The following is a 23186-nucleotide window of genomic DNA, read 5'->3' on the forward strand; positions in this document are numbered from 1 at the left end:
CACTTTGTAGACCAGGCTGGCCTCGAACTCAGAAATCCGCCTGCCTCTGCCTCCCGAGTGCTGGGATTAAAGGCATGCGCCACCACGCCCAGCTAACGCTTCTCTTTTAAACCCCATGATTCAGGCTACATCATACTTTACTGATCCTGCTTTTCTTGAGAGCCGCACCCTCCTGCTCTCTTCCCTTTGGCCAGTCCAGAGCACCCACTAGCCATCTTTACCTTCCTCTGGAAGGTCCCATCCAGCGCTGCCACAATTACTGTCTTGCCCTCGTTGGCCATCATTTCACAGAAATCCACAATGTCAGGAAACTGGGAAAAGTCCAGAGGATGAAGTTAGCTGCCCCAGGCAAGGGCCTCATGAAGACCGTGAGGGATCTGAGCATGCAGGTAAGCCCAGAGCCGGAGACCAGACCACACCTCCAGTCCTGTGAGACATCCCACCTGCATGCCCACTGCCACCCAGAGCTTGCCAGCAGGCTCCATCCAGCATCTGAGAGAGGCCTCTACATACCAGAGAGGCTGGAACAGCAGCTCTCAACTTGCAGGTCACGACCCCCCTTTCTTTCACAGGGGTCACATATTAGATATTTGTATTATGAGTCATAACAGCAGCAAAGTCATAGTTATGAAGTAGCAACAAAAATATATAGAATAGAGTTTATTTAGGCCATGGGGAGGGGAGTTGAGAGAATAGCAGAGGCAGAGAAAAGCAGAAAGAAGGAGAGAATAGAGACATGGGGGCCGACCATGACCACGTGGAGAGTGGGGGAAGGGAATGGGGAGCAAAGTGGAGAGAGGCAAGAGTGTAAGAAACAAAAATAATCTTATGGCTGGGGTCACCACACGAGGAACTGTATTAAAGGTCTCAGGAAGGTTGAGAGCCACCAGGCTAGAACTTTCCCCTACAGTTCTTGGAAGGAAGTGGCCCTGCCAACACCAAGGGTCTCTTCCTTCCAGAACGGTCAGTGCACAAAGCTCTGGGCTTAAAGTTCTTGCGGACTTCTGTTAGGGCAGACTTAGAAGCTAAACACAGCTCATGTTTAAAATGGGCATTCAGAGAGAGAACTGGGGGTGGATGGCAGGAAAGAACACTTGCCGCTCTTGCAAAGGGCCCAGTTGCCAGTGCCACATGGTCACTTACAACCATATGTTAATTCCAGCACCAGGGGCCCTGGTGGCCTCTTCTGGCTTCTATGGACACTGCACACATTTGATAGACATGCATATAAACACAGTAAACACTCACACATTTCAGGAGCAGACCAGGTAGCTCAGGTGGTAGAAGAGAGCTTACCCAGTGTGCATGAAGCCTTGGGCTCCACCCCCAGCATCAGATGAACCAGACACAGTGTCCAACACCATACTACCAGTACTTTGAAGGTAGAAGGATTACAAAGTTCAAAGCTACGAGATCCTGTCCCAAAAAATACAGGGCTGGGGAGATGGTTCAGCAGTTAAAAGTATGACTCGTTCCTATAGATTACCAGAATTCAATGCCCAGCACCCACATCAGATAGCTTAGCTCCAAGGGATCTAATGGCCTCTTTTGGCCTCTGCAAGCACCCATAAACATGCACACGCACGCAAGTGCTTCAGCCCCCACGGACGGGTGGAGGGAGAGCCTAAGTGAAAACCCAGAGAATAAGCACCATGAGGTTACACTGGCATTTTCCCACCAAGAAATCCTGCGTGAGAGAGAATGGCTCTTGGCAATGAGATGTGCGAGGCAGGAGCAGGTTGGCAGGGACAGCTGCCCTCCGGGGTCACTCAGGCCAGCCACCCTTCAATAGCACAGTGTCTCCCTAGAATCAAGACCCAGGCTTCTCTACCCTGTCGAGCGAGGCTGGGCATTTTCCTTAATGTTCTTTACCTTCTTTGTTTGAGATGGGTCTCTCACTGAATCTGGACCAGAGCCATTCAGATGGGCGACGGAGCTCAGGGACCTGCCTGCCCCTGCCTCCCTAGTACTGCGGTTATGGACACGTGGCTATACCCAGCATTTTACACGGGTGCTAGGGACTCACGCCTGCAGAGCCAGGGTCTCATTGATAGAACTGTCTCCCCATCTCTTCTGTCTTTTGCTTTTGATTGGTTATTACCGTGTAACCCAGGCTGGCCTGGGACTCAAAGCAATCTCCTGTCTCAGTGTTCGCAGAGCTGAGTGTGCAGGTCTGCCACCCTGCCTGGTTCCTCAGACCTTTTCTTGAACACACTCCTGCCCCACACCTTAGTGTTCTAGCCTTTCTCTTTCTCCCCAGTCCCTCCCAGTCTATCAACAGAGGTGAGCTGGAAGCTCCAGATTTGTCTCCAGACCTAGAATGCCACAGCCAAAGGGCAGAAACTTGGAATGGATGTGATTGGTCCCTGGACCCAGCCATTCCCACAATAGTCACAGCATGTGACATGGCCCGCTCTATAAAAACGCACATGTATAATTAGAAGCGCCCAGGCTGGGCTGGCACTTGTCAAGAGTCCTGGCACTGACTGAACATAATCTCTTGGGCCAACACCAGGCAAGGCACCCTGGCCAGCATGAATAAAGACCCCTTCTGCCGTCTCACCTGAGCATCAAAAACAAAACAGGCACAGTTTATGCCAGAAGCAGCCAGACAGGCACTGCCCTCCCTCCAGGCTCCAACCCTTCTGCCACCCACTGTCCCAGGCAAGGATATGGAAGGAAGGGCAGCCCTTTTGTTTTGCAATGGGGAAATCCTGAACTTAGTATAAAGAGCAGGTTCTAGAGACTGGGGCAGAAGCATGCAAAAACTGTGTTGTTTATATGAAGCTGGTGTGAGGGCCCATGACCACAATCCCAGGACTCAGGGAGCTGAGTTCTAATCCAGCCCAGACCACAAAGCAAGACCTATCTCAGAAATCAAAGTATCCACTAAATGAACTAGTTTTTCTTAATCATAAGGGGGAAGCATAGAAATAAATCTCTCCTATAGGCTAGGATGGGGAACAGGGCTGGAGCAACTGCTAGACTGGTGCCAGACCTGGGTACGAATCTACCGAGCAGGAAGAGCTAAGGAAGGAAGGTAAGCCTAGGGACTCCGGCTGGGCCTCCAGGAACACCAGGAGAGCATAGCTGGTAAGCAGGCCACTGCGGCAGGCCTGAGGCGGGGAGCTGCACCCTAAGCAACGTCTCCGCAGCGATCGCGCTCCAAGATTTACCTCTGAGGACAAAACAAATCTGGCACATCCTGGTGGATGGGCAGGTGCCAAGAGCACGGTGAGAGTATCACAGCCAGAGCTGCCTCACTCTATCCTGGGGGTTGAGGGCACACATAGGGCAGACTGGGACCCCTCCTCCATTAAACCCAAACAGCCTGGCTCCTTCCAGGGTAGAGCATGAGAGTGGGCGGCCAGAGAGCCACACAGAGTCCAACAGAAAGTCAGCAAGTGACATAGAGGCTCTGGCTCAAACCACAGGCTGTCCGGGGCCATCATCCAGCTTTGTGAACAAGCCACTTGCAGCCACAGGACAGTGAGGGATTCTTTTCTTTTTTTTTTTTTTTTTTTTTTTTTTTTAAGATTTATTTATTTATTATATGTAAGTACACTGTAGCTGTCTTCAGACACTCCAGAAGAGGGCGCCAGATCTCGTTATGGATGGTTGTGAGCCACCATGTGGTTGCTGGGATTTGAACTCTGGACCTTCAGAAGAGCAGTCGGGTGCTCTTACCCACTGAGCCATCTCACCAGCCCCTTGTTTTGTTTTTTGAGACAGAGTTTCTCTGTGTAGCCCTGGCTGTCCTCGAACTCAGGAATCTGCCTGCCTCTGCCTCCGAGTGCTGGGATTAAAGGCATGCACCACCACGCCCGGCTGGGAGATTATTTATTGAGTGGTTTATTACGTTGCCACAGGTGGCATGCTTGGGACATATATGCTATCTTTGACAACTCTTTTTAAAATTTTTAAAAATTAGGTGTATGTGTCTATGTGAGGTATGTGTGCGTGCATGTGTGTAGATGCCCACACAGGCCAGGAGAGACCCTGAGCTGGGGTTAAAAGCAGGTGTGAGCCGCCCATTGCGGGTGCTGGGAACCAAAGTTGGGTCATTTGCACAGTAAGCAAGTGCTCTTAACACCGGAGCCTTCTCTCCCGCCCACTTACTGGTTTTAAATGTCTATTACTACATATGATGCATGGGGGTGGGTGCTCACATGTGGAGGTCAGAGCACGACTCTGAGGAGGCAGATTCCTGCTTTTACCCTTTCATGAGTTCTAGGCTTGAGACGAGGTCTTACTCTTTAGCTAAAGCTGGCTTTGAACTCCTGATCTTCCTCCTGCCTTAGTCTCCCAAGTACAGGGACCACAGCACTACCCGACCGTCCATCAACAAATACTCTTTAAAACCTCTATGATGTTAAGTGTTAGAGGCCTCTGTCCTTGCTCTTCCTGGTGGACTGGACACAGCCTTAAATTGGCAAAGAAGCGTGGCCAGCCCTTCCTGTTTACAGCCCCCCAGCCCAGGCTGATTCCAAACTGGCTAAATAGCTAATGATACTTTGAACTGATCCTCACCACCTCCATCTCTGGTGCTAGACTTATAGGCACTCCAGCATGTCCAGTTGATGCCATGCTGGGCTGGGCCCTGGGGCCTTGTGCTCACCAGGAAGGCGCTCTGCCAGCCCAGCTCGGGCCCCCATGGAAAGGCTTCTATATGGGAGAGAAGTTAAGACCACAAAAGACATAATTCCCACTCCAGTCAGAGGACGCCCAGGAAGCAAACACCACCTCCCAAAGATTAAAACCTCACAAACAGACCCTGAAACCAAAGCAAGGCTGGGATCAAAGGACCCAGCCACCACTGAGGCCAAGGCTGGAGCTCTCCCCCACAGCTACCTTGGCAAAAGCAACCCTACATGACAATATGCTCCTGGGCAAGGGAATCTGCACCCCAGTAAAGACAAGTCAATGACGAAAGGGACTTCTGAGCCAGCAGGGCAGGAAGGGTCAGGGGTTAGGGTGGGGGTTATGCTGCAGGCTGACTTACAAACTGCCCCTCATCGATGCCAATGACGGCCACACCCAAGGACTCCTGGGTCACATCACGGAGCATGCAGGCTGGCAATGCGTCCATGGTGTTCCTGGGAAGAGAAGGCCAAGAATGAGCAAGGGCAGAGACCAAGCACCCCGAGGACCCAGAGGCCCAGACAAGCGGCCTGAGGTGATCCATCAGTTTCTGTGGGGGAGCACTGGGGAATACAGGGACTTATTCAGAAAACCAGTTAAAAGACAAAGCAAAATAACTCATTTGAGATAGGGTCTCTCTGTAGACCAGACTGGCCCCATACTCTCTCTGCCTCTGCCCACCAAGTACTAGAATTAAAGGTGTTAAGTCATACCTGAGGAAATGTTAAAAATTTAGCTATATTTATTAGCAGTTTCCGTGCATATAGGTCTGTGTATTGTGTGCACATCTGGTGGCCTTAGAGTTCAGAAGACGATGTTAGATCCTCTGGAACTGGAGTCACTGATGGTTGTGAGCCATCAAATGTGCTGGGAACTGAACCTAGGTCCTTGACAAGAATAAGTAATCTTAGCCACAGAAGGCAGAGTGCGGTACCCAGGAAAGGAAAGCTGTCAGAGGCCCGTGGATTTGCCACGAGCAGCCCAAGGCGAGACGCATCCTGTTCTCAGCGTCTGGAATGGTGGGTGGCCTTGGAAGCCAGGCAGCAGAGTGACCCTCTGGGACCCCTTCCAGTCACTGCCCTCCAGATTGGAGGACTCTCCACACCACACGGCTGTCTGCTGGCAGAGCCAGGCTGGGAAGCCTCTGCTATAGGCCCCACTGGAGACCGCCCGCTTCCCGGCAAGGAAGAACCCACCCAGGCCTCTAAAGGCCGGTTTGGACACACTCCAGAACACCATTAAAGGATGCCGGGAACCTCTCTGCTCTAAGGAATGGAATGCTGGGCTGCACCCAGCGCCTTCTCCCTGTGGTCTCTGCCTCACTTTCAGAAACTAACTCAGAAAGCCGTTTCCCAAACCACAGACAAGCAGCATGCAGTGGCATTCTTATCAAGGAAAGCACCTTCTGCCCTACTTACTACCTCAGGATCTTAAAATCTGGGAAGCTGGGTGTGGCCAACCACATCCGGCTGGGTGTGGGATTGCTAGCTTGTAATTCCAGGGGGAAGAGGAGGGAGGGTCACAAGTTATAACCCACCTATGCTACATGAGACCCGCCTCAGTAAACGGGTTGAGAGATCGTTTGTCATTCTTGCAGAAGACCTAGGTTCTACCCCCAGGAACCACATGGCAGCTGACAATTATCTATAATTCCTGTTCCAGGGAATCGGATGCTCTTTTCTGACCTCCCAGGGTACCAGACAAGCAAGTAGCGTGCAGATCTACATGCAAGCAAAACACTCATACAGGTAAGATTTAAAAAACAAACAAACAAACAACCCTAAACAAATCAAAAACAGGATTGAGATGTCTGAATGCGTAAAGGGCTTGCTTTGAGAGCACAGTGAGCCAGGTGTAGTGGGACATGCCATCGACCCCAGCGTTTGGCAGGCACAGTTGGATCTCTGTGAGTTCAAGGTCAACCTGGTCTACAGAGTGAGTTCCAGGGCAACCAGAGGTCTGTAGAGAGTTCCTGTCTCAACCCCCCCCCCCAAAAAAAACCCAAAAATATATGGCCAGTGAGTGTGGAACCCAGAACTTATAACCCGAGGCTGTCCTCTGAACTCATGTGTATGGACACGTGTGCAAACACACACCTCCCTAAGAAACCAACCAAAGCTGGGCAGTGGTGGTGCACACCTTTAATACCAGCACTTGGGAGGCAGAGGCAGGAGGATTTCTGAGTTAAGAGGCCAGCCTGGTCTACAGAGTGAGTTCCAGGACAACCAGGGCTACACAGAGAAACCCTGTCTCAAAAAAATAAAAGAAACCAACCAAAGAACACAACACAACACTCGGGCATCTTAAATTCTCTCTTCCCTCCCCTGGTAGAGGGGATCAGAGAGAGCACAGGCAACAACGCGGCTGTGGCCTCCACTCTAGGCACTGTTGCCTCCTCTGCTTTCGGTCCTCCTGGATGCACATCCCGTCCTGAGCGCTGGCACCGCGGTTACAAGGACAGTTGTAAAGACCTCAGTACAGAGTCTGGCAGGAAGCCTGGCTTGAATCCCCAGCCAACTCCAAGTCCTGGTAGTTCTCGGCTCCACTTCCTGCTCTGCTTCAGAAACCTGCTCTGCCCCAGGCTGCTCACCCTTGGCCCAGCTCCAGCAACCCCGAGGCACAAATTACTTTCTTGAACTCCGACCCTTGGGCTCAGAGGGAAGTGTCCAGTGCGAGGGCTGGTAGATAGACAATTTAGAATGATGACGGCTACCTAATGGCAGAGAGCCAACTAAAGAGTCAAGAGGGCTGCAGCCTCTACCCAAGTGGGACCCAGGTTCTCCCAGCCTCAGTGGGTACAATGGACACTTGGGGACAGGTTATTCTAAGTTTTGAGCACTTATGCATGTCCACTAGAGGCCAGCAGCAGTGTGTCCCGAGGCTTAGGGGTTTCCGAAGGGCAGGATCAGGGGTAGGACTGACCGATCATGTGTGGAGAAACTGTTGCTATAGCGCGTGTCTTTGGCATACTTGATGACCAGGCACTTGTACTGGGCGATCTGGAAGCGCCGGACTCTTCTCATCAGCTCCGTGCTGCAAGAATTAACCAGGGCACATGAGGCCCGAGCAAAATACGGGCTGCCACCACCACCTAGCGTCGGGCAGCCGGAACCGCAGCCCGTTCACCAAGGCTTAACCCCATGCTGTTCTGAACAAACTTCAATTTTCATGAATGAACTTCAAAGTCTTTGACAGAATTGCCAGAGAGCTTGCTTCTGGATCCCAGATCTTGAGTTTGGCCCTCACCCTCCGGGCAAGGGACAAAAGTGAGGTGACACCAGACCATTCAGAAATAATGAGGTGCCTGGTATGGTGATGCACCCCAGCAGAGGCAAGAGGATCTCTGAGTTCGAGACCAGCTTGGGCGACAAATAAAGACGCTGAGTTAAAAAACAACAACAACAAAAAAATAAAATAAAATAAAATAAACCAAAGAAAACCCGAGTAGTGTGTGTTTGTTATTCTGGGTGGGACTCCCAGAGGTTAGACCCTCACCTCAGAGTTAATTGGGCTCCAAGGCTTTAGGAGAGCTCGCATGGGGAATGAATGAGGAAACTGTCAGAGAAGGTGCCTAACTCCCAGGGGAACACATGACGGAGTCCGGTGGGCTCCTGGGGAATGTGAGCTGGGGGGTCTTCAATTGTACCCCCATGTGGTCCGCCTCAGCAAAATTAGGGTTCCCCAAGAAAAAAGGCTTGGGCGGGAGGATGGCAGCAATCCAGGAAACCAAATTTGGGCGGGAATGTACACACAGAGGCGTTTGCCGCCTAGTCAGAGGCTTATGGGAAGATGGGGGAGGAGGGAGAGGAGAGCCAGGGTCTGCAGAGAGAGGGAGGCCCACCGCCCCGAAGGCCCATTCATTTACCTTTTCCCTGAGAACATGGGCCCGAGAATCACCTAGAAGAGAAGTCATTTAAGGGGTCTCTCCCTTGTACACCCCGCACCAGCCACCACCCGACCCCACTCCAGACCCCGTACCCCCAGACCCCGCACCTGAATCTGCCCCCGGGTCTTGCTGGGGGAGCTGGGCAGCACGGTGGGCAGATTGATGTAGCTCATGGCGGCTATGCAAACTTTAGCACCGAGAGTCCGTGGGTGGAAATATTTCGTCTTACTGCTCGCAGCCTGGAACGTTTGCCCGCCAACAACTCGAAAAGAGGCTGTATTCGGGGGCGGGGCAAAGACAAGACGTCCCACCTCTCAGCTACGTGAAAAGCCTGGAGCTCGACCATCCCCTCGGGATCTGGCCATGGCGTTTCCTTCCCTTTCTGCGGGCCAGGATCCCTGGAGGAGCTTGTCTTCGGAGGTAGGTGTGGTGCAGCCGCCCAGAGCCGGGACTGGAATTTTAGGATGCCCACAAGCTAGATTTCCAAGCCTTGAGCGCCAGATTTCTTCATTTTTCTCGTCATAGAGCAGGTTTAGCTTGTTAGCCTGGTTTTAAAGACAGCGAAAACTCAAGTTCCAGCAGGAACTAAGGGGCTTAGGGTTTGGACCTTACTCTGAGGTTGTGCAGTGTGAGTCTGTGTTTCTGTAACTACAGTCTGGAAGATGCCAAAGCTGGGGGGTCCTTGCTGTGAGTCGCAAAGTAAGGCAGGCACCTTCAGGGACAGACTGTATTGAGCGGCTTCAGAATTTCCATGCTAAAACTCCTATGGCTCACACCGAGCATGCCCAGAAACCTTCTTTTCACTCAGGAATTTGTTTGGTTACTCTGTCTGCCATTGGTTGCTGCAAGGGTTACCAACGGCATACACAAAGCAGGACAACACATTTTGGCGCTTGCTGTAGTTAATTACCATTCCACTAGGATTTCTTGACTGGTTAGCTTGTATTAAACAGGCTTCTTTGTTTTGGTCACAGACAGACATCACTTAGAATCTGTTGAAAGTTAGGAACATGTGTCTTCAGGGGTGGCTCAAGCATTCAATTCCAGGCAGAGGCAGGCAGGTGACTTAAGTTCAAGGCCAGCTGGGTCTACAGAGTGAGTTCCAGGACAGCCAGGACTACACAAAAAATAAACTTTAAAATGCAATCAATCATAAATCCTAATAGTAAAAAATGAAGGCAGAGGGCTAGAGAGATGGCTTGGCTGTTGAACATTCACGGCTCCTCCGGACAACCAGAATTGGATTCCCAACACCCACATCAAGACAGCTCACAACGTCCCGCTCCAGAAGGGACTACAGGCACACACATTTAAAGAGGAAATAAAAAGATTTTTGGCACATGCCAGTAATCTCAGCACTTGATCCTTGAGGCAGCTCCACAGTTACAAGAGATGAGAAAACAAGAGGACGACAAAAAAAAAAAAAAAAAAAAAAAAGATGATGACTAGCCTGGCCCCTAGCATCCAGCAGGTACCAACCGGAACGAGAAGGGTCTATAGCACCTAAGATGAACATTCAACAGGAAGAGGCAGAGGCAGCTGTGTTTGAGCAAGGGGCTTACATTGTTTCTCTTACACACCTCCCTTCCAACCCTGTGGGCGTCTAGCACCCCCATTATACCAACGAGAAGAGCAAGGCTAGAGATAGCTGGAGAGAGCCGAAGGTGCCCAGCCCCAGGCCTCTGTGTGAAGACGCACTCGCTGTCTTCAGGATTCCTATGTGTTGGCTTAGGAACCTGTGTCCTCCTTGCTTTCTGTGTTAAGTGTGGGCATCTTACATTTTCCCCTCGTGGTGGTAGAGATTGAACCCAGCGCAACAGGCAAATGCTCTGCCACTGAACTGTCCCCACTTTTCACTTTATAACCCAAACACTGTTTATTTGTAAACAGAGTCTCACTGTGTAGTCCTGGCTACCTATCCAGGAACTGGCTTGGCTGTCCTCCTGCCTCTGCCTCCCTCTGCCTCACACACAGCGAGCTGGGATTCCAGCTGCGTTTACCACACCTCTGGCTGCATAGCCTTCTGCATCTGCCATCTGGCTGAGCAACATTTGCAAACTGACTTTTGACTTCTTCCTGCTTACCTCTGTCCCTGGGACCCTGTATGTGTCTGTGGTCAGAATACTGTCCTCCCAGAAAAACAGCCCATGCCACTTGATTGCTAATGGTCACACAGCTGCCTCACCTCCTGTGGTCTCAGTTCCCGTAAGAATGTGGCCCCCTATTTACAGACCTCATGTCTCATGAAGGCCGTTAGCTGGTTAAAGGCATGGTTGCCGCTAGGGAACCCCTCTGGCACCTTTTTGAGGGCACCTTAGATGTTCTGCTGAAATACCTAATGGGGCAGCTAGTGGGGGGACCGGGGAGCAGAAGTTGAAAAGGCTTGTAGAAAGCTGCATGCATTAGGGGTCTTCTCAGGGCAGAGAAGAAGAAAGGATCAGCCATCACGGTCCGGGTAGACACGTGCCCCAAGAGGGAGAGTCTCACAGGGTTCTGTCTTGCCCACAGGAGCTGGAGAAGCAGTACTCACCCAGCAGATGGGTCATCCGCACGAAACCAGAGGAAGTTGTTGGGAACTTCGTGCAGATAGGAAGCCAGGGTACTGTGGGACTCTCTCTGGATACTGTGGCCGCTTATTTGGGGTTGGGGAGGGGGCTACACCCCTGAGTGGAAGGGCATTTCTTTTCTATCAGGTGCATGGGTGAGCCTCTGCTGGGGCGGGAGGTGAGGGTGTAGCTGGAGGCAGAAAAGGCTGACAGGGGGGGCCAAGCTCTTCTGAGACACCCAGGCTCCCCTCCTGGCTGGCTCAGGGCCTCTAAGCTCTGAAGGCGCGGTTCTTTACTTGGAAATCCCCAACATGGAAATTGAGATCCCTTTGGGGACTGAAGGACCTTTTCATGGGTTGCCTAAGACCGTCGGAAATATCAGATATTTATATCATGATTCATAACGGTAGTAAAACTCCAGTTATGAAAGAGCAACAAAAATCATTTTATGGTTGGGGGTCACCACAACATGAGGAAGTGTCGCACGTAGCGTTAAGAAGGTTGAGAACCACTGCTCTGAAGGGACATGCTGTGGTTGGCACGGAAATGTGAACTAAAAAAAAAAAAAAAGCAAAGAAAGCAGGGCGCTGTTACTATTTTTTTTTTTTAAGTTTTTTGTTGTTATTGTTGTTGTCCTTGTCATGGAATTCACTCTGTAAACCGGGCTGGCCTTGAACTCACGAGGTTCTCCTGCCTTTGCCTCCCAAGTTCTGGGATTTAAGATGTGCACCACCACCACCCGGCTCACCCAGCTGTTTTAAATTTTATTTTATTTTATTTTATTTTGAGGCAGGGTCTTTCTGAGTAGCCTAGGGTAGCCTCAGATTTACTGTATAACCCAGGCTGGCCTTGAACTCATTAACTTCCTGCCTCAGGCTCCTGAGTGCTGGGATTACAGGTGCCAATCACTGGGCCAGGATCCTATCGTTGTTATAGAGAGAGCAACTAAGATGCTGGAGGAGGGGCGTGATGCTGGGATTCTCCCAGCATGCAGAGCCCTGGGTTACACTCTCTGTGGCATAGACCTAGCATGGTGGTGCCTGGCTGGAATGCTAGCACCAGTGAGCAGAGCAGAGCAGGAGTTCAAGGTTATTCTCAATTACGTAGTGAATTCCAAGCCAGACTGGGATACAAGATACCTTGAAGAGAGAGAGGGGTGGGGAAAGATAAAGCAATCAGAGCTTGGGACTGAGGACACGTGAGGCCTGCCCTCTGCCCCAGAGTGTAGAGGTGCTGTGGTGGCTGCAAACCCTTGTTCGTGCTGGGTGGGAAACTGCTTTGAAGGGGAAGTAGGCTGTGGAGACAGCTGTCTGTCTGCTCAGAGCGGGAATCTGAATGCTGGCCAAGTGCCTGGTCTCAGCAGACTGACCAAAACCTTGCCCTGGGGAGTTTCCTCAATAGAGACAGCCAGGGAGAGGGTTTGGGGGTGTCTTGTTTCTTGTCCCCTAGTGTGGGTCCCCTAGGTTCTGAAGGGTCCTTGCTGTGGCAGTCGGTCTCAGTAAATATGTGGAGATGTGCAGGCCTGGAGGGAGCATGTTCGCCTGTCTTGTCTGGAGAGATAAAAAGCCAGCCCAGCAGGGAAAGGAACTCACCAGCCAAAGCCCAGAGCTGATACTAGGCCACTGCACGCTCAGAGCCCTCTGTGGCCAGCTCTCAGGAAATGCTGGCAGGGCTGTCCTGCTGGTGCACCCCCTAATCTCAGCACTCACAGACAGATCTCAGGACTCCTCCAGCTCGAGGGGGATCTGAAGCCTTCCTCTGACTTCCACAGAGAACTGCACGTGTGTACCTGCATGCACAGATGCACACATTAAATAAGTCTCTAGAAAACTCACAAAAATAGAATCTTATCATTTCAAGAGGCGGAAGCAGGAGGTTCAAGGCCAGCATGGGCTACATAGCAGTTCTAGGTCATCCTGGATAAATGTGTCTCAAAAATGCAAAACAAAACAATGTGGTATGCAGTCAGATGATCCCAAATGTTGAAATGTGCAGGTGGGAGGATCACAAGTTCAAAGTCACCTTGGCTAGGTAGGGCTCTGGGCTAGCCTAGGTTGCATGTGATCCTGTCTAAAACAAACTGAAGGTTCCAAAGGAGAGAGCATGCTTGAGTCCGTATCTATGACCTACACTGAGCTCTGGTTTCTGCCTCCCACTGACCAGTCCTCTCTCATGCTTGGATTCATCTGCCTGGCTTCTGACCTCTGCTCCCACTGTTAGACTGCTAACACAGCATTCAGGTTGGCTCGGGGCCATGACTTCTAGAACCTGGAGTTTTGGCTGTAAGAGTTTTGGCCGCTTTGGGTTATGAATAATTAAAGTCCAATTCTCTCTTTGTTACAAAGTTTATTCTGGAGTGTCTTTCAAAAGCCCTCCTGTATTGCTGCCTTGGGGTTCAGAGCCTGGAAGTTGGGGGGGAGTTCACAAGGACCAAAGGCTGGTCCTTGTTCTCAGGTCAGCCTTGCTTTGAATGTCTGAGATTTCTGTGTGCTGTACCTGTGTCCTACAGAGGCTTTGTTTCTGCTGCTCTTCAACTGACAACGAAAGTGTGGTTTTAGCACCAAGTAAATCTAATTCAGCCAGGCAAGCTGTCAGGACTCTTAGCAAGGTCGCTAGCTTTGCTGAGGAGACCCTGAGGCCCACACATCTCCCTTGTTGGAAGGCCCCGTGGAGGACACTACCAGTGCCCTCCTATTGGCAATCATGGCCACCCTCTGGCCCGGAAGCCACACTTCCTGAAGCTTGTTCCCAGGGTCAGCACAATATAGACAAGGTTGTTGTCAGCAGGGTAGTTTGTGGCACCCTAAGATAATCCATACGTGGCTGTGGTTGGATCTCAGCTAGGGAGTGGTCCACAAAGGATGCTTGTTTCGACAGATGCTGATGGCGGTGGCTATAGGAGTCCAGGGAGGAGCAGGAAGAATAGCGAGGGTTATCACTCCCTTCTGGGGACAAGAGGAGGCAGAACCCACCAGGGAGTCTCAGTGTTGTTGGGAGGGGGACCCTGATTCAAGATAGGATGTGGAGGCAGAGTCTCGGGGAGAGGAGCCGAGGGCATAGCAGGGGGACACAGCGGTGTAGCTGGTGGAGAGGATGGCTGTGACCATCATATGGGACCTGTGTAACCCATGCTTGCTCTTTACATGAGGAAATACTTTTTGTTTGTCTTGGGATAGGCTTCCTGTGTAGCCCAGGCCGCCTTAAGACCCTCCTGCCTCAGTCTCCTGGGTGCTGGCAGGTCACAGACGGATCTCTTCTCGTCTGAGTATTATTCCTGGGGTCCTGGTTTTGTGTTGTCTCTGTTGACTTCAGGGTCATGAAAGTGTCTTGCTGCTGTCCTTTTTTGGGTGTGTGGCAGTCAGGACAACTTTCGAGAGTTGTTTCTCTCCTTGCACCATGTGGGCCTGGGAGATCGAACTCAGTCGGCTCTCCAGGCTTGGCGGCAAGCCTCTCTACCTGTTAAGCCCTGTCACTGACTCCTAAGGTGCTTTTTCTTTCTTTTTTTTTTTTTTTTTTTTTTTTTTTTTTTTTGCGAGACAGGGTTTCTCTGTATAGCCCTGGCTGTCCTGGAACTCACTTTGATTAAAGGCGTGCGCCACCACGCCCGGCCTTCTTTTTTTTTTTTTTTGCTTAAGGTGCTTTTTCAAAGTCTGGTTTACGTTTAACATATCTGGAGTTGATCTTTGCAGTATGAGGCAGGGATCATTTGGATATTTATTGGATCCCAGTATTGTTGCTCTTCACTGCCGAGACATCGCCTCTCCACCTCCAGTTTTTGGTTAAGATAATAAAATAAATCTTTTTTAGAAGGCACTGTCTTCGATTCAAATGTCCCTGTCTCTAATTGGATGGTCTCAAGATTATCCATTTCAGACAGGTGGTGGTGGCACACGCCTTTAATCCCAGTACTTGGCCAAGAAGCAGAGGCAGGCGGATTTCTGAGTTCGAGGCCAGCCTGGTCTACAGAGTGAGTTCCATGACACCCAAAGCTACACAGAGAAACCCTGTCTCAAAAAAAAAAAATCCATTTCAAGGTGACAAAGATGACTCAGTGGGTAACAGTGCTTGCACAGGAGCCTGGCGACCTGAGTTTGATAGACCTTTTTTGAGACCCTGCTCAAAAAAATAAAACAAAGAGCCAGGTGTGGTGGTGCACACCTTTGATCCCAGCCCTCAGGAGGCAGAGGCAGGCGGATCCCAGAGAAATCTTGTCTCAAAACCACACCCAACATTTTTTTAAATAGATAAATAAAAATAAGGCAGGGGCTGAGGCAAACTTGGTGGCAACCACACCCACCCTCACCACCACACACACAAGATCTCTTCTGGTGACCTGAGCTAGATCCCAAGTACCCATGGTGAAAGGAAAGAATAAATTCCTGTAAGTTGTCCTCTGACCTGCACGCTCACACACACACACACACACACACACACACACAGAATGAATACAAATGTTAACGCCTAGATAGGTGTCTGCTATCTAGTGGTAAATGTAATCAGAATGCAGTGACGTAGCGGCAGCCGCAATGCCTTCTGGGACCACGGGTCACTTGTCCGCAGCTGTCAGGGTGGGGGCGGGGCTCCTGGCGGAAGCTACCTCAGCTGACCACTTACCACTGAGGAGGGTGCTGCAAACAGCCCAGAACTTGCTGTACCTGGACTTAACTGACAGCAACTCGCCTGCCTCTGCAGCCACCCAGAAGGCCCGGGCCACCAGGAGGAACCAGCTGGATGTCCCCTATGGAGATGGCGAAGGGGAGAAACTGGACATCTACTTTCCCGATGAGGATTCCAAGGGTGAGATGGGCGGGATCGACGGTCCCCTCGAGGCAGCCGGGCGTCCGGCTCACCAGCGCCCCCTGCCTTGTGTTACAGCTTTCCCTCTGTTCCTGTTCTTGCATGGAGGATACTGGCAGAGTGGAAGGTGAGCAGGATGTCTGTCGGTGACTAGTGAGCATGAGTCACCCTTCCGCAGTTCTGTATCCCGGAGCTGCCCTGACACAGTACCGAGTGGTCCAGCCTATAAGGAGAGAAGCGGGGCTTCTCACATCCGTGTGGCAGGAAGTCAGAATGGAGGTGCTGCGGTGCCTGGCTAGAGGTGCTAACCGGGCAGTGTGCTTGTGGCCGCGTCTCCAGCTTCTGCTTCCGTCTTCACATGGTCACTGATGCCTGTGTCCCAGTAGGGTTGGACACATGGCTCAGGGGTTAAGAGCACTTGCTGCTCTTCCAGAGGACCTGAGTTTGGTTCCCGGCACCCACAGCTTCAGGGATCTGACTGTCTTCCAACTTCCACAAAAAACATCACTCATGTGCACAGACATATACATTCGACATATGTAATTGGGGGCTGGAGAGATAAATAAATAAATAAATATTTAAAAAATATGTAATAATTTGAGGAGAGGGTTGAGACAGGGTTTCTCTGTGTACCCTTGCCTATGCTGGAGTTCCTCTGTAGACCAGGCTGACCTCAAACTCAGATCTGCCTGCCTCTGCCTCCCAAGTGCCGACATTGAAGGTGTGTGCCAGCACCTCCTTTTAAAGAAGTAAATCGTGCCAGGTGTGGTGGCGCACGCCTTTAATCCCAGCACTCGGGAGGCAGAGGCAGGCGGATTTCTGAGCTCGAGGCCAGCCTGGTCTACAAAGTGAGCTCCAGGACAGCCAGGGCTATATAGAGAAACCCTGTCTCGAAAAACAAAACAAACAAACAAAAAAAGAAGTTAAATCTTTTGTTAAGGGCATTGTTTTAGATGTAGATGTCCTTGTCCCATGTAGAGGACCTCAAGGTTGTCAGTTTCTAATTTACAAGATGGCTCAGCGGGTAAAGGTGCTTGTTGTGCAAGCTTTGTTTGGGACTAAGAGGACATGGAGTGTTTGGCGCTTTGGAAATAAGAGACAGGAGGATTTACTGAGGTTTGAGGCCAGCCTTGTCTCAGAAGACACAAAGCAAGAAGGTGGGGTGTAGCAGGGCGGTAGGGCCTGTGGTCTGCAGCAAGCCCTGGGTTACATCCCTGGCACTGAATAAAACTCAGCATGATAGTGAGTGCCTGTGATTCCAGCCCTCGCAAGCTGGAGGTCGGGGATCAGGGTTATCCTCGGCTAAATAGGGAGTTTGAGGCCAGGCTGGGATGCATGAAACAGCATTGTGTTTACACACACATGCTGCATACACACTAAATAGATGCAGTTGGTGTCCCTGCATTGAGAAGAAGGGTGTTTGGGGTCTTTGAGGACACCGCTGTTCTGAGGACCCTCCTGAGATGCCTGCCACCGGATCTACCCCGCCCCCGCAGCATGCACATTTTTTTAGTTTTTCGTCTTATTCAGCTGCTGTATTCCATTTAACTCTCTACACTTTTAATCTTCAACTCTCACAGCTTGCTAAGAGAGGGGACATAATTGTGTCTGTTTCCCAAGGGGGGGAGCAGCCTGGAGATGAAAGTCCACAGTGAGGACAGCCTGTTCATTTCCCTCAGCACAGTGTCCTGAGCGCCTGGGGTGTCTGCCCTGAGGCATGTGTGTCCAGGACCTTAGGGAGGCAACATCATGGTCAAGTTGTTTCCAGTTGTCACATCATCTTTATCTTTCATTTTACCTTGTTTGGGCTTTTCTTTTTTTTTTTTTTTTTTTTTTTTTTTTTTTTTTTTTTTTTGGTTTTTTGAGACAGGGTTTCTCTGTATAGCCCGGCTGTCCTGGAACTCACTTTGTAGACCAGGCTGGCCTCGAACTCAGAAATCCGCCTGCCTCTGCCTCCCGAGTGCTGGGATTAAAGGCGTGCGCCACCACGCCCAGCTTTGTTTGGGCTTTTCAAGAGTGGGTCTCATAGCTGAGGCTAGCCTCAAACTCACTAAGTAGCTGAGGAAAACCTTGAACTCCTGATTCTTCTGCCTTTCCTTCCCAAGTATGTATTGTAAGCTACATTATCATCATCATCATTTTATGTGTGCTGGCGTTTGCCTGCTTATATCTATGTGCACCACGAGCCTGCCTGGTGTCTGCAGAGCCAGAAGAACAACTGGAGTTCCAGATGTTCGTGAGCTCCACCTGGGAGCTGAGGGTTGAATCTTTGTGCTTTGGAAGAGTAGCCAGTGCTCTAAACCCATGGGCCAGCCCTCCAGCCCCCGGCCCATTTTTGTCTTTCCACAGTAAAGATGACTCGGCCTTCATGGTAAACCCACTGACTGCACAGGGGATCGTGGTGGCGATAGTGGCTTATGACATTGCACCCAAAGGTAATGAGGGTGGTCCCTGAAGATCTGCGGGCCAGAGCTTTGTGTAGATAGAGCCCCCTGGTGGATCCTGACCCAGCATTTTGCTCTGTTTAGGCACACTGGACCAGATGGTGGACCAGGTGACCCGCAGTGTTGTGTTTCTCCAGAGGCGCTATCCAAGCAATGAGTAGGTGTCTCACGGATGCTTTCAGTGGAGCAAGGGAGGGGTAGGTGTGTGGAGCCCGACACAGACCGGGACTTCTGATGCCTTAGGGAAGCAGCCGTAATCTGGGTCTCTGTCTCACCCAGGGGAATCTACCTCTGCGGACACTCTGCAGGAGCTCACCTGGCTGCTATGGTGCTCCTGGCCCGCTGGACCAAGCATGGTGTCACACCCAACCTCCAAGGTTTCTTACTGTTTGTCAAAACAGAATGTCAGGTAGCCGGAGCTGGTATCCAACCTGTAAGGTTTCTGTGGGTATGGGAGGAGCTGGCCAGGCAGCTCATGCCCTCTCTGGAGCAGTGAGAGGGTAGAGCAGCTGGTTGAAAGGCTGATAACTTGAGTAGAGGAGACCCTTCTTTGCCCTCTGCCCACAACCCTGGTCTTCCTCTCTGGCCTGGAGGGTGGGCAGGTCCGTCTTACCAGGCCTGGCCGCTGGCCTGAGCTCCTCACCTTCATAGGCTTTCTCCTGGTGAGCGGGATCTACGACCTGGAGCCCCTTGTAGCTACCTCCCAGAATGGCCCTCTGCGCATGACCCTGTGAGTTGTCCCCGCTTCCTCTCTCCGGCACCCACCCGAGGCCTGTCTCCCCTCCGTCCTGACCCCGCCACTGTCCCATCCCAGGGAAGATGCTCAGAGAAACAGTCCACAGCGACACTTGGATGTGGTTCCAGCACAGCCTGTGGCTCCAGCCTGCCCTGTGCTGGTGCTTGTGGGTCAGCATGACTCCCCAGAGTTCCACCGGCAGTCCAAGGAGTTCTATGAGGTACTGCTAACAGCCAGCATCATGTGATCTCATTTCCCTCATTATTCTGCCCAAATGAGCTGGACCTGTTGGTGCACACGTGGACTCCGAGTCACTCCGGAGGCTGAGGCATGAGGATCATGTGGTCAGGGTGTGCTGTAAAGAGAGCTCAAGGCTAGCCTAAGGAACTTAGTAAGACCCTGTTATAAAATTTAAAGAAGCCGGGCGTGGTGGCGCACGCCTTTAATCCCAGCACTCGGGAGGCAGAGGCAGGCGGATTTCTGAGTTCGAGGCCAGCCTGGTCTACAAAGTGAGTTCCAGGACAGCCAGGGCTACACAGAGAAACCCTGTCTCGAAAAACCAAAAAAATAAATAAATAAATAAAATAAAATAAAATAAAATTTAAAGAAAGAAAGGTTAGGGTGTAACTCGATGGTAATGGGCTTGGTAAGCATAAACAAAGTTCTGGTGCAATCCCCAGAACTGTAATAAATAGACATATTCTGTCTAGCGGATCCCAGGACGGTCATTCTCTCATTCAACAAAGCCATTCAAAAAAAAAACCTGCCTTTCACCGACCCTGAGAGAGCCACCTCAGCCACACTCTCATGCCCCGCACCCTCATTTCTATCTAGACACTTCTCCGAGTGGGATGGAAGGCCTCTTTCCAGCAGCTGCATGGTGTGGATCACTTTGACATCATAGAGAATCTGACCCGGGAGGATGACGTGCTCACCCAGGTGGGGCTAACCCNCCCCCCCCCCCCAACAGCCTTTCTAAATGGACAGTGTGGATCCCAATACCACACATGGACGTGGCCTGGGCATCAAGCACAGAGGGAAAGATTGGCAGTGCCTAGATGGAAAAGCCAAAGCCGGCTCCACAGAAGGGCATGTGGCCAGTGTTTATTGTTTATTATTATTGTTGCTGAGACAGTGTCTCACTGTAGAACCCTGGCTGGACTGGGGCTAAAATATAGATCAGGCTGCCCACAAACTTGTAGTGATCCTCCTGCCTCAGTCTCCTGGGGCACTGAGATTAGAGGTGTGTACAACCGTATCAGGCTTGTTACGGCTTTGACACAGAGAGTACCATAAACAGTTCGGAGAAGCCAGCAAGATGGCTCAGTGGATAAAGAAAGGGACTTGCTATGGTGCCTGAGAAGCTGAGGCTGACCCCTAGGACCCAGGCGGTGGAAGGGGAGAACCAGCTCTTGCAAGTTGTCCTCTGACCTCCACATGTGTGTCACGGTGTGTGACATCCACTAAATAAATAGTTCTCTTAAAGGGATAAAGCGGTGTGTGGTGGCGCACGTCTTTAGTCCCAGCACCTGTGAGGCAGAGGCAGGCAGATCTCTGAGTTTAAGGCCAGCCTGGTCTACAAAGCAAGTTTCAGGACAGCCAGGGATACACAGAGAATCCATTTGAGGTGGTGGGGGGGGCAAAGGATAAATAGAAAATTGTTGCCACACATCTGACAGGTGATAATCTTTTTCTTTTTCCCCCACTTCAGAAGTAGGGAAGGGCACCTGACTAGCTTGATTTTATTTTGAGGTGCTGGGAATTGAACACTGTATGTGTGTGTGTGTGTGTGCATGTGTACACATGTACGTGTGGAGGCCAGAGGTTGACATGCGGCATCTGCTTCAGACACTCCTTTTTTTTTTTTTTTTAAGATTTATTTATTTTACGTACACTGTCAATCAGACACACCAGAAGAGGGATCAGATCCCATTACAGATGGTTGTGGGCCACCATGAGGTTACTGGGAATTGAACTCAGGACCTCTGGAAGAGCGTCGGTGCTCTCCAGCCTTCTCTCCAGCCCCACACTTTTTTTAGACAGGGCATCTCATGGAACCTGGAGCTCATTGCTTTTGGCAGGCTGGCTGCTGCTGGCCAGGGAGTTCCAGGGTTTCACCTATCTCTGCCCTCCACCCCAACACTAGAGTCAGATGTGGGCCTCTGCACCCAACCTCTGTGGGCTCTGGGAATATGTCTGGTGTCTCCCCAGCTGAGCCACCTCTTGGTCCGTACTTCTAAGTTGAGAGACAGGATCTTCCTAAGTAGACCAGGCAGGCTTTTAACCCCTTCCTTATGCTTGCCTGTCTACTCTGTGTGGACAGTGGAGGTCAGAGGCTCACTTGCAGGAGTTGGTTATTCTCTTCAGTTTGATTCTGGGATCAGACTCAGGTAGTCAGACTTGGTGGCAAGCACCTTTACCCGCTGAGCCATCCCACTTAGGTTTTGAACTTGCAGCCCTTCTGCCTCAGCATCCTGTGGCCCACAGGACCAGCTTAGACCTTTTATTTACTTGTTTGTCTATTTATTTTGAAACAGGGTCTCACTCTGTAGACCAGGCTGGCCTGGAACTAAGGTCCACCTGCCTCTGCCTCTCAAGTGTTGGGAGCAAAGGTGTGTGCCGGCACCTACAACTGTTTCTTATTATTCAGATAGCCATCCATTCCTGGCCTTTCCTGTCCTCTCTTCTTCCTGCAGATCATTTTGAAAACAGTCTTCCAGAAGCTGTGAGGACACCCAGTCTCCATTCTGTATGCACCTCAGAGAACCTTCAGAAAAGAGGTTCCATCTCACACTGCCTTGCCTGTCCACCCGGTACAGTCTCCCTGCTGTGAACACAATCTCCTCTCCTGCCATTCTTCGCCCCACCCAGATGAAGGCCCAGGGAAAGCCTGCAGATTGTTACTGGAAAATGCACACAGCCACCACCTGGCCAAGTCTGCCCCACCCTCCACCCCACCCCTGCCTGCTGACAGGGAGTGGCCATTAACTTCTGGCTGGCTTTCTGTGCCAATTAGCAGTATCAGTGTGGACTAGCTGGGGCTGAGGCTGTAGCTGAGTGCTGGAGTTCTGCCTATCTCCTACTGCAAGAGAAGGTGGGGTGGGGAGAAGAAATGAAGACAGACAGACAGACCAACCAAACACTGGGGGATGTAGCTCGCTGGTAGAAAGCATAGGATCCTGGGTTTCAACAAGGAAACCGGATACTAACAAGGAAAAAAGAAAGAAGAGAGGAGAAACAGAGACAGGCCCAGTGTATACCTGAATCCCAGCACTGAGGCAAGAGAATTGCTTGTGATTTCAAGACCTTCCTGGACGACATAGCTAGACCCTGTCTCAAAAAGAAAAGGGACTGGAGAGATGGCTTGGCAGATCAGAGTGCCTGGCACTGAGCCTTGACAACCTGTGTTTGGTCCTGGGGACCCATATGGAATGAAACAACTCCCCCAAATTGTCCTTTGGCTGCCATGTGTGTGTATCTTAGCATACACACCACACATACATGATGATGGTGATAAAAAGAGCCCATGTTTGTGCCTGCTGTATGAACTAACAAGGATTTACTTAGAGCTGCACCAGCCCAGAGAGGCCCCCCTGCACAAAAGACCTGTGTGTAGCAGGCTCCACCAGACCTGACAACTATTCCTGCAGCACACCACTGGGCCTTCTGAAACAGCTGGTGTGGGCTGTAGCCATACTTCTTGCCTACTTTATTGGGTTCTCATAGCTACCACTCTTTCCCACCCCAATCCCTTCCAACCCCCAACACTAGGGAGTTGAGAAGGTTCGAGGGGAAGGGGGGCATAGATCTCTTTAGATGCCCTGCTGATTAGGGGCATTGAGATCCTTGGGGCAAGAACAGCCAGCACGTCATCAAACAGCAAAGGAACCACAGGGGACATAGCAGCCACCTCTTGGGGCTCTGACATTTTTATACTCTCCCAAGAACCCCCCAGAATTCCAAATGTCAACTCTCTTCAGCTGGCAGACTCAGCCCCTGCCTGCCAGAGCAGGGGACAAATCGTAGTTGCATGTGGACAATCTGAAGCAGCCCCATTTCCCACACCTGGCATTAAAACCAAAGCCTAGTCACATAACTGGGGTTTTCTGTTTGTTTATTTAATGTATGTGAATATA

At 51.0% G+C, this 23186-nt stretch overlaps 2 protein-coding genes across 3 annotated transcripts in view; one reads left to right on the forward strand and one right to left on the reverse strand.

The window, feature by feature from the left end:
- Tk1 (thymidine kinase 1) overlaps nucleotides 1-8719 on the reverse strand; it is a 9947-nt gene extending 1228 nt beyond the window's left edge. The window contains exons 1-5 of the mRNA XM_021176259.2: nucleotides 8635-8719; nucleotides 8507-8538; nucleotides 7564-7674; nucleotides 5003-5096; nucleotides 220-311 (exon numbers count right to left, since the gene is read on the reverse strand). Of these exons, the coding sequence (XP_021031918.1) occupies nucleotides 220-311; nucleotides 5003-5096; nucleotides 7564-7674; nucleotides 8507-8538; nucleotides 8635-8700 (395 nt within the window). The 5' untranslated portion in view covers nucleotides 8701-8719. The remainder of the gene's footprint in view (nucleotides 1-219; nucleotides 312-5002; nucleotides 5097-7563; nucleotides 7675-8506; nucleotides 8539-8634) is intronic.
- Nucleotides 8676-23146, forward strand: Afmid (arylformamidase). 2 transcript variants are annotated; one of them, XM_021176257.2, is made up of 11 exons: nucleotides 8676-8947; nucleotides 11036-11126; nucleotides 15766-15870; nucleotides 15949-15997; nucleotides 18220-18305; nucleotides 18399-18471; nucleotides 18594-18691; nucleotides 18966-19044; nucleotides 19129-19270; nucleotides 19885-19989; nucleotides 21747-23146. In XM_021176257.2, exons 1-11 carry the CDS (start codon nucleotides 8699-8701, stop codon nucleotides 21777-21779), a joined length of 1110 nt encoding a protein of 369 aa, XP_021031916.2. In that variant the 5' UTR covers nucleotides 8676-8698; the 3' UTR covers nucleotides 21780-23146. The 2 variants fall into 2 exon arrangements, with proteins under 2 accessions (XP_021031916.2, XP_021031915.2); XM_021176256.2 differs by lacking the exon at nucleotides 21747-23146 and having other exon boundaries at nucleotides 19885-20537.
- The last annotated feature ends 40 nt before the right edge of the window (nucleotides 23147-23186 follow it).

The sequence above is a fragment of the Mus caroli genome, chromosome 11 (assembly GCF_900094665.2).
Source record: "Mus caroli chromosome 11, CAROLI_EIJ_v1.1, whole genome shotgun sequence".
In the NCBI taxonomy this organism is placed as follows: Eukaryota; Metazoa; Chordata; class Mammalia; order Rodentia; family Muridae; genus Mus; species Mus caroli.